Here is an 11,355-nt window from a genome sequence, read left to right as displayed (position 1 = left end):
TAGCCTTATTGAGAATGCAATAACTAGATAAACGGAAAATGAGCAGTTAGACATGTGGATTATAAAAGGAATTATTAGACTATTTTAAAATAAAAATAAATGGAAATATGGAAAATACACAGTTATCCATAAAGACTCTAGATAAGAAATAAAAATTATTAGTTAATTTTTGGTTTTTTTATAAATTAAATAGATAAAAAAAGGAAATATATTTTTTTTTTTTAGAAAAAAGATTTAATGATAAAGTAGAAAATAATGGTAAACAAAAGGTAAGAAATAATTTGTTGACACTAGAAAAATTCTTTTGTAGTAAATTTTTATTTTAAGTTTTTACAAGAAAATTTTACATATATAACAATAAAATTTTCATGCTCGTAATGTTTAGATAATTTAATTTGTATTTCATTAATTATGTTTCTTGATGACAGAAGACTTATGCCAAATATATTCATAACATTATATGTAAATATATATTTAATTATAATCATTATTCAATAAGAATTTAAATTTTTAGTAAAAATAGGGATTTTTATAAAAGTAAATGAACTTCTCTTGATGGTTAATAAAAGGATTTATTAACCTTTTTGGAAAATAAAAGGACTAGTTAAATGAAGAATACGCAGTTGGTCATGTACACACAAAAAAAAAAAAAAAAAATGATCAATTTTTTTGTTTGTACTTTTTTTAAAAAAAAAATACAAAGATCGTCAAGAAAAAAAATTGATAAAAAAAAAATACAAAGACCATCAGGAAAAATCAATTGGAAAAAGATTTGTTACCAATAAATAAAAATAAAAAAAAAAAAAAAAAAAAAGATTTTTTTTTCAGGAAATGAAATAGTTTTTGTGATGAATTTTATAAAAGAAAATTTTATACAAAATAACAATGAAATTTTCATGTAATTAATATTTATATAATTTTTTGTATTTGTCAATAATTGTTTATGTTTGTTAATTCAACAGCAATATATATTAATTGCTGAATGTATCTCATAACAAAGAAACAAGTAATTTACAATTAATTAATAATTAATGTTCAATAAAGATTTAAATTTTTAATAAAAATAAGGATTTTTATTAAAGTAAATAAATGCTTATTGAAATTAAAAAATGCTGAATGAAGTAGATTACACAATTAAGGATCATTCGTTCAAAGTATTTAAAAATATATATAAATACATCAAAACCGCAGAGGAAACTCTACATGCTCTTTATTAATTTGTTTGTTCAGTACTCTAGAATAGTCACCGAACACCCAATTAATATACCATAATATCAACTTAATAATATAAATAAATAAAAATAACAAAAATTATAAAAAATTTTAAATAATTATTAAATTTATAATAATTAAAATTTATAAATATAATTATAAAAATTCATAAAAAAATATGTTTCATCTTTAATATTCCCATAAAAAAATAATCAACCCTTATAAAAATATAATAAAATACTAATAAAAATAAAATAAATTTACTTTTCTCACGGATTTTTTCAGTAAATTATCTATTGTAATTTATCTTGTAAGAGAACAAATATATAAAAAAAAAAAAAAATTTAATAAAATAATAAATTTTATTTTTCTTTATTTTTTTTTATTTTTTTTTTTATAAAGAAAAATCATTCAGTCTCTTAAATTCGATTCATATTTTCAATCATCTTTTTTTTTCGATATAAATATCTTTTTTCTAAAAAATTTTTGTTTGTAAACTATTGTTATTTTAATCTTCTAAAAGGTTTATTAGAAATAATTGTAAAAAAAATAACCAAAAAATAACTTGTGTTTCTTTTTGTTTATAATAAAAAATCCTAAAATAATAAAAAATATTTCCTTAAATAATGTTCGATATATATATATATATTATCAAATAAAAATTAATAAAAAAATAAATAGTTTAATATAATTTTAACGAAAAAAATAAAGTGCATTACCAACTGACATAAACTGATTTTTTTTTTTTTTTTTTAATACATATATTTCTATACAAATAAAACTAAATTATAGTGCACTTATTTATCACTAAAAATTTAAATATTAAAATAAAGAAAATTAAAGTAGTTTGATCAGTGTTTAAAATTTAATAGAGTTCCTGTGAATCCTAACACTGAGTCACAAGAGCATTGGTGATTTTCAGACAAATTCTGAATATTTTTCACCTAAAATTATACTTCCATTAGAATTGAATTGGGAAAGGAATATATGTAAATAGCCTTCTAAAAGAAATGTTTAGAACTTACAATGCTTTAATGAGCTGGCTGTCTCTTAACGTCTTATTTTGAGTTTGACAAAATAGTCTTTCTAAATCTATTAAGAAAAAAGTCCATTTTGCTTGCTAAATCACATATATAGCTAATGAAATCAGTATTTTAGTAATTTTTGAAGTTATGATTCACAGACCTTTTTGGTACTTCTTTTGAAAGGGAAGGGTAAGTCTAACTTGTTCAATAGTCCAAGTACATTTCACATGCACAGTGCACATTCACAAATATGTATTTGCACCAAGTCTTCAGAAGACAGATGAAGGCATAATAAAGGGAAAAAAAAAAGTTATGAGTGTATCTATTTATAAACTGATAGTTCCTGTTTAAGAATCCGAGAAAGTTGTAGGACCTGGTCTCTGTCAGACTTTGCAGTTTCAAAGTTAAAAGTGTTCAAGGAGCAATAATTGGTGATTTATTAACTGGGCGTTCTGTGACTTTACCAGAGTACTGAACAAACAAATTAATAAAGAACACGTAGAGATGGCTCTACAATTTTGTTTTATTTATATATATATCATATTCTTCGAACGATTAATTCTTAATTATGTGCTCTACTTCGTTCAGCATTCTTTTATTTCAATAGGCATTTATTTACTTTAATAAAAATCCGTATTGAATATTGATTATTATTCAATTGTAATTTATTTAATTATTTGTTATGAGTTATGTTCAGTAATTTAAATATATTGCTGTTGAATTAACAAACATAAACAATTAGTAGAAATGCAAATTAATTATATGAATATTAATTATGTGAAAATTTTATTGTCATATGTATAAAATTNTTTTTTATAAAGAAAAATCATTCAGTCTCTTAAATTCGATTCATATTTTCAATCATCTTTTTTTTTCGATATAAATATCTTTTTTCTAAAAAATTTTTGTTTGTAAACTATTGTTATTTTAATCTTCTAAAAGGTTTATTAGAAATAATTGTAAAAAAAATAACCAAAAAATAACTTGTGTTTCTTTTTGTTTATAATAAAAAATCCTAAAATAATAAAAAATATTTCCTTAAATAATGTTCGATATATATATATATATTATCAAATAAAAATTAATAAAAAAATAAATAGTTTAATATAATTTTAACGAAAAAAATAAAGTGCATTACCAACTGACATAAACTGATTTTTTTTTTTTTTTTTTAATACATATATTTCTATACAAATAAAACTAAATTATAGTGCACTTATTTATCACTAAAAATTTAAATATTAAAATAAAGAAAATTAAAGTAGTTTGATCAGTGTTTAAAATTTAATAATTTAAAAACAAATAATGTAGCTTTTCATAATTGTAAATATTTCTTCTATTAAACATAATATAATTTATTTATTAAAATATATATAAATAGCTAAAATAGTATATTATAGTTGCTGATTTTAGAATTTACATATATATATTTTATTTCTTTTTTCTTTTACTTATTTTATATTATATGAAAGTATCAATTAGATCCTTTAAAAACATAATTATAAATTATTATGTACATTATTTTATTTATATATAAATTCCATATACTACTTATAAAATTTTACTTCTTCATCTATTCAAATTTCATTTTCAAAAAAATTTTCTATAAAAATATTATATAATAATTAAATTTTTTATTCAAAATATCAAAGTTAAATAATTGTATCATTATTTCAAACTTATATTCATATTCATATTATTACATAAAAAATTTTAAAATATACAGAAAAAATCCTTAACATTGTTTCTTTTTTTCATATAAATTTCATAGTATAATACAATGCTTTACTTTAACTGTTTTTTCTTTTTTTTTTTCTTAATGTTAATTTTATAAATTAAGTTTTTATTTTATTTATCACAATTTTTCATCTTTTTTAAAAATTAATTAAATCATTATTACATGAATATTACAATAATTTAATATTTTATATAAATAGCAAAAAAAAATTTCTTTTCCTCCGAATTGTTATTTTATATTACATAAAATGACATTTTCACACATAAACAAATTTATGATATAGTTATTACATAAGTACAAGTGTCGTCATTTCTACATAGAAATTATAACAATTTCCTGATGCGATTTAAGTATTCAGTGGTACTGCAAAATAACAAAAATAGTAGTATTCAATTTTTTAGTCAAATTATATTATTTTTCTTTAATTTGATTATTGAATACATTTTTAATGTATGATTAAAATTAAAATGTAAAATAAATGTATTTTATATATATTACCTTTTTCTCTTCCTCAAATTTTTGCTTTTATATATTATTGATATAAAAATTTATTTTTTTTAATAAGTCAATTTTTAAACGTTATTACAGAATATTTTAAGAAAACCTAGTTGTGAAATAATAATCATGAGAAAAAACTGTACCTCAAAAAATGCAAGATTATTATCAGAATTGGAAGAAATTCCCTGCATGTCAAACAAAAAAAATGCAACAGAAAACAATTCTAATTTATCTAATAATACAATTTGTCTCAATACAGAAATTCAAACATTTATGAATGATACTTATAATGAACTCGGATTTTATCTTCAAGACAATAAAATTACTAATGACACAGAAAAATGCCAAAAGGTAACTACATACATAAATTGGAGAGGGATGGACTATGTTAATTTGCTGTTAAGTGAAAATGGAAATTATAATATTTCATATCTTGTTGAAAATTGGAATAAAAAACAAAAATCTTTTGATAAAAGTATAGTTGAAAAAATAAATTCAACGTGTAATACAACAACGTTTGATTATTGTGCTATTTTGAATAAAAATAATAACTGCACTAGCCCTTATAAAGATACTGATCTACCAGTAACCACATTATTAACATACGAACAACTCAATGAAGATAGTTATAGTACTAATAAAATTCAAATTATTGAGCAAAGACGGCTTAAGTTTGACAATGTTACCTATGATATATCTAATTACTATTTCAATGCATATGATAAAGATAGTTCTGAACTTAATTGTGCAAAGTGGAGTATGTATATATATAAGAGAGGGAAGCTATTTATTAATATGATTAACAATGAAATTTATTCCGAAGAAGTTTATAGAAATTATTCTATTAATATATGGAATACATTCAGTAGGGATATGCAAAGTTATACATTAGAACAGACAGGTAATGAATGTAATATGACAGTATTTCTTCATAAAATTAAAGAGAGAGAAAATTCAATTAATCCATATGATTTAGGATGGGTTCATTCAAATAACAATAATATTATATCTAATCAAACCTCAGGTGTTGCAACTGCATTACTAGATAACTTGCATTCTACAAATGGAATTCCCAATGTTACATATAATGTTGCATCAACGAATTCAATAGATAATAATACAGGCATATTTAGAATTATAAATAATAATACAACTAAAAATGCAAATATAATTACTACCTTAGGAACAGTAACAACAGGAGATCAAACTACACTAGAAACTATGACCACAACTTCTTCAGAAGTTAAAACACAATCTAATATTTTAAACCCAGATTCTGCAACTCAACATGACTTACATACAACTATATCTTCACCTTCAGATACTCCTATAAGTAGTACTGGGTCTTTTGGAAGTGAAAATACACAATCTTCAGCAAATAGAACTAATCCTACAGTTAGTACTGAGCCTACCACAGATAGTACAGCTTTTTTTGCAACTGAACATGGACCTTCACCTACTACGAATATCATTGAATCTAATGAAAATAGTACTACATTACATTCTGTAAATAAATCTTTATCTAATACAGATAGCTATACCAGTTCTCCTACAATTATAGATTCATCATCTACAAATGATTCTACATCTCCAAATAATACCATTGTACATAATACTACTACAATTAAACCTTTTACAACTAATGATACATCACATACAACTATACCTTCCCCTTCTCCACATCCTGCACCTTTAATTGCAAGCACATCTTCTATAGATACTAAATCATCTATTTCAAGTAGCTCTGAAACTCCCACTATTAAACCTATTTCTATAACTGGAACTGCAGTTTCTCTAAGTAATAATACATCTTCAAGTAATATCACTACAAATCCAACTGCTATGAAGCAACTCTTTACAAACGATACTACATCTTCTACAAGTAACATTACATCTCCTATGACTGTACCCTCACCTTCTTCTGAGACTACCTCCCTCCTATCAACTACGTCTACCACAGTTATCAATTCATCTTTTTCAAATGCCTCTGCACAGTCTGTAACTGAACCTTCTATAACTAGCATTACACCTACAAATAATTCTACATCTTCAAATAACGCCACTTCATATTCTACTACCATCATTGAACCTTTTAAAAACAGTACTACAACACCTATAACTAATATTACATCTCCTATAATTGTACCTTCACCATCTTCTGAGATTTCATCTTCACCTAATATCACATCTTCTACAACTACAAATTCATTTTTTCCAAGTAGTTTAGAAACTCCAACACCATCTACTCATATAACTAAAATTTCATCTTCGGCAAATAATTTCATATCTTCTTCAATGTCTAACAATATATCTACTAAAATCTCATCTACATCTTTAGAATCTTCAAATTTCAACACAATTAATAATGTAACTAAATCTCCTACAGGAAATAATAATACATCATTATTGGTAACAAGAAATCCCATAGCACAATACTCGCAAAATACACCTGCCCCTATGATACAGAATAAGGAAACTTTACCTTTAAATATAAATCATAATAGTACATTAAGAAATAATGTATATACAAATCCTACGAATATGACTATTTCAAATAATTTTACCTCACAAACCCCATTCACCAATAATACTGAAGTTACACCTACAGTTAATCCTACAGGAAATGTATTAATAACAATCGTTCCAGCAGGTATATTCATTTTGGGAATTATTTTTTTTTTAATTCTTCTCTGTAAAGTAAGATAAAATTAATAATTAAAAATGCAAAAACATATATATTTAAAATCTTTATAACTTAAATAAGAAATTTTTTATAATTGCATAATTTTTAATTGGAATTATAGTACACTTTTATTGGATCTTGGTTTCGCAATCGTAAATCAAAGAAAAAAAAAGTAAGAAAAAAGATGAAGAAAATTTCAAAGGAACCGTTATTAATGTCTTTGAATGATATAGATAGTGAAACGATAAATTGTGGTAAATATTCGTTATTGCACAACGAAAAACAAATTCCATTGTGTGAAATTAGTTTTGAAAGTGAAAGAAATTTAAAACATAGGCAGATGAATAAATCAAGGGAATGTAAAGAAATATACATGGAAAGTGGTGATAAACGCGTATATGAAGTTGTAGAAGATGTATCGAAGCACAAAAATGAATCTTCAATAGAAGAAAAAAAATTAAAGAAGGATGATACTAAAAATGAAATTGAAGAAGATGAATTGAATAAGAACAGATCTAGAGGTAAAATTAGAAAAGAAAAATTGATTAAGACTGGATTAAAAAAAAACGAGATTAGCGTTGTGGGGTATATCAGGAAAAATACATTAAAAGAGGAAGGAACAAGTGAAATAAATGTAAAAACTAAAAAATCTACATATGAAAAGGAAATTAAAAATTCAGACAATCAAATGTCAATCATGGGTGAAGTGCGCGATTGTAATACATTGGCGGATACACATGTTATAGCATTACTAGAGTGTAAAAAAGAAGAATGGGAATTGATCAAAAATGAATTTTTAAAAATTTGCATAGAAGTTTTTGAAATAGACGAAAAAACTATATATTTAAAAGAGTATGGTATTAATTTATTAAAGAAAGGAGAAGAGGAAAATAGTACAGTAGTGACAGAAAAAAATAGTAGTATTCCAGAGAAATGGAAAAAAGAAGAATGGTTTATTAATTTGAAAGAAGAATGGAAGAAGGAAGAAGAAAAACATTTAGAATATTTAAAAGAACAAGAAATTGAGAAAATAACAGTAGAAGGAATAAGAAATATAGTGTTAGACAAAAAAAAAGAAGCATGGAAGAAGTGGATAGAAAAGCAAAGAGAGCGTTCGAATGAGTATAAAAAGCAGGATTGGTTTAAAAAGATATTAGATGAATATGAAAAAGAAGGAATCCATAAAAATATAATGGAAGAAAAAATTGAAAAAATAAGTGTAGAAAAACAAGAGAAAGAAAAAAATAATGAAATAGATAAATATGAAATGAAGAAAAATTTAACAAAAAAAATGTTAATAGATATATATATGATGATATTAGAGGAATGTAAAAAGGAAGAACTGGAAAGAGAAAAAGATGAATTGTTTAAAACGAACACAGAAGAATTAGGAATAGAAGGAAATTTAGAAGAGTTAGTAAATATATTGAAAAAAATAGAGGAAGAAAGAATTTGGAATTCTATATTAGAAAAAAAAAAAGAGTATATAGAAAAATGGAAAAGAGAAAAATGGTTTGTAGAGCTAATGCTAGAATGGAAAGATAACGAACAGAAATGTATAGAAGAATTAAAAAATAAAAAGTTGGAAAAGAAAAATAAAGAAAGAATAACAAATATTTCTTTAGAAAAGCAAAAGATTATATTGAAAAAACATTGGGAAGACATTCGTAGAAAGTGGATAGAAAATGATAATAAAGAAGAATGGTTTACAAAATTGGTTGATGAAACTGAAAGTAAAGAGAAAGAATATGAAGATGAAATTAGTAAAAAGAATATTCAAAAAATAAGAGAAAATGAACAAAATAGGGAAAGTGGTGAATCAATAACAGTGATTAATAGAAAAGTAAAAGAAAAAGCGAAAAAATATGAAAAGGCTCATCTAGAAGATACAGATAAAAAGATTAATTCAATAATAAACAAAAAAAAAATAAAGTGGAAAACTATAGTAGAAATACATATGATTGTATTAGAGGAATGTAAAAAAGAGGAGTGGTTGCTGAATAGAGGAAAATTTTTAGAAACCTGTTTAGAAGAATTTAAAAAAGAAGAAAAAGAAAAGTATCCAAAAATAATAGAAAATGATTTAGTAATAATGAGTAAAGAGGAAGATGACATTAGTACAATAATGATTGAGAGGCAAAAGCTTCTATGGGAAAAATGGGTAGAAAGAAATAAAAGTATGTTAAAAAAATGGAAAAGGGAAGAATGGTTTATTAATTTGAAAGAAAAATGGGAAAATGAGCAAAAAAGTTACAGAGAAACGATAAAGGAATCAGAAATAACAGATATTAATGCAGGAGAAAATCTTATGTTAGAGAAGCAAAAAAAAATATGGAGAGAATGGCTAAAAAAACAAAGGATGTGGTTTATAGAACATAGTGAGGAGAAATGGTTTAATGATTTATTAATAGAATATGAAAAAGAAGGATGTAAGGAAGAAATAACTAAAAGAAATATGAGAAATGTTAAGGAAATTCATGAAAATATGGAGTTAGAACAAGATGGAAACAATGAAATGAGGAAATCTAAAAAAAAAAAAAAGTTGATACAAAAAGTGTTGATAGAAATACATATGATGGTATTAGAGGAATGTAAAAAAGAAGAATTGGAAAGAGAAAAAGAAGGTTTTTTCAATATAATTATGAAAGAATTGAAAATACAAGAAAATTTGGATGAAGTAAATATATTAAAAAAAATAGAGGAAGAAAGAAGTTGGAATTCTATATTAGAAAAAAAAAAAGAGGATATAGAAAAATGGAAAAGAGAAAAATGGTTTGTAGAGTTAATGCTAGAATGGAAAGATAACGAACATAAATATATAGAAGAATTAAACAATAAAAAGTTGGAAAAGAAAAATAAAGAAAGGATAACAAATATTTCTTCAGAAAAGCAAAAGATAATATTGAAAAAACATTGGGAAGATATTCGTAAAAAGTGGATAGCAAATGATAACAAAGTAGAATGGTTTACAAAATTGGCTGATGAAGTTGAAAGTAAAGAGAATGAATATACAAGTGAAATTATTAAAAAGAGTATAGAAAAGAAAGAGGAAAATGGAGAAAGATTTGAGCCAATAGTAGAGATTAATAGAAAATGGAATGAAAAAGTGAAAAAATATGAAAAGACTCATCTAGAAGATACAGATGAAAAGCTTAATTCAATAATAAACAAAAAAAAAATAAAGTGGAAAACTATAGTAGAAATACATATGATTGTATTAGAGGAATGTAAAAAAGAGGAGTGGTTGCTGAATAGAGGAAAATTTTTAGAAACCTGTTTAGAAGAATTTAAAAAAGAAGAAAAAGGAAAATATCCAAAAATAATAGAAAATGATTTAGCATTAATGGGAGAAGAAGAAAACATTAGTACAATAATGTTAGAGAAACAAAAACTTCTTTGGAAAAAATGGATAGAAAGAAATAAAAGTATGTTAAAGAAATGGAAAAAAGAAGAATGGTTTATTAATTTGAAAAAAAAATGGGAAAATGAACAAAAAAGTTACAGAGAAACGATAAAGGGATCAGAATTAATAGATATTAATACAGGAGAAAATCTTATGTTAGAAAAACAAAAAAAAATATGGAGAGAATGGCTAAAAAAACAAAGGATGTGGTTTATAGAACATAGTGAGGAAAAATGGTTTAATGATTTATTAACAGAATATGAAAAAGAAGAATGTAAGGAAGGAATAACTAAAAGAAATACAAGAAAAGCGAAGGATATTCATGAAAACATGAAGGAGTTAGAACAAGATGGAAACAATAAAATGAGGAAATCTAATAAAAAGAAAAAGTTGATACAAAAAATGTTAATAGAAATACATATGATGGTATTAGATGAATGTAAAAAAGTGGAATGGGAAAGAGAAAAGGATGAATTTTTTAAAACAATTAAGAAAGAGTTAAGAATACAAGAAATTTTTGATAAAGAAGCAAATATATTTTAAAAAATAGAGGAAGAAGGAAGTTGAAATTCAGTACCAAAGAAAAAAAAAGAGGAAATAGAAGAATGGAAAAGAAAAAATTGATTTGCATAGTTAGCGTTAAAAATTAAAAATAATGAAAAGAAATACATGAGGGAAATAATTGAAGAAGTGTTAGTAAAAAAGAACGAAAATGTAGTAAAAAACCTAGTGTTAGAAAAGGGAAAATTATATGTAAAAATCATTGGGGAAATATTTGTAGAAAGTAGGCAGAAAA

At 23.4% G+C, this 11,355-nt stretch overlaps 1 protein-coding gene across 1 annotated transcript, besides 1 other annotated feature; it reads left to right on the top strand.

Annotated features, from left to right (window-relative positions):
* Positions 1-555: 555 nt before the first annotated feature.
* Positions 556-1,264: a repeat region.
* Positions 1,265-4,599: 3,335 nt separating this feature from the next.
* PGAL8A_00328400 (surface-associated interspersed protein (SURFIN)) lies at positions 4,600-11,102 on the top strand (the record flags this gene model as incomplete). The annotated part of the gene is made up of 2 exons (XM_028672312.1): positions 4,600-7,170; positions 7,278-11,102. The coding sequence occupies 2 exons, from the start codon at positions 4,600-4,602 to the stop codon at positions 11,100-11,102; spliced, it is 6,396 nt and encodes a 2,131-aa protein (XP_028528876.1).
* Between the last annotated feature and the right edge of the window lie 253 nt (positions 11,103-11,355).

This window comes from Plasmodium gallinaceum (genome assembly GCF_900005855.1).
Source record: "Plasmodium gallinaceum strain 8A genome assembly, contig: PGAL8A_v1_96, whole genome shotgun sequence".
NCBI classification, from domain to species: Eukaryota; Apicomplexa; class Aconoidasida; order Haemosporida; family Plasmodiidae; genus Plasmodium; species Plasmodium gallinaceum.
This window is presented reverse-complemented; position numbering and strand designations above follow the sequence as displayed.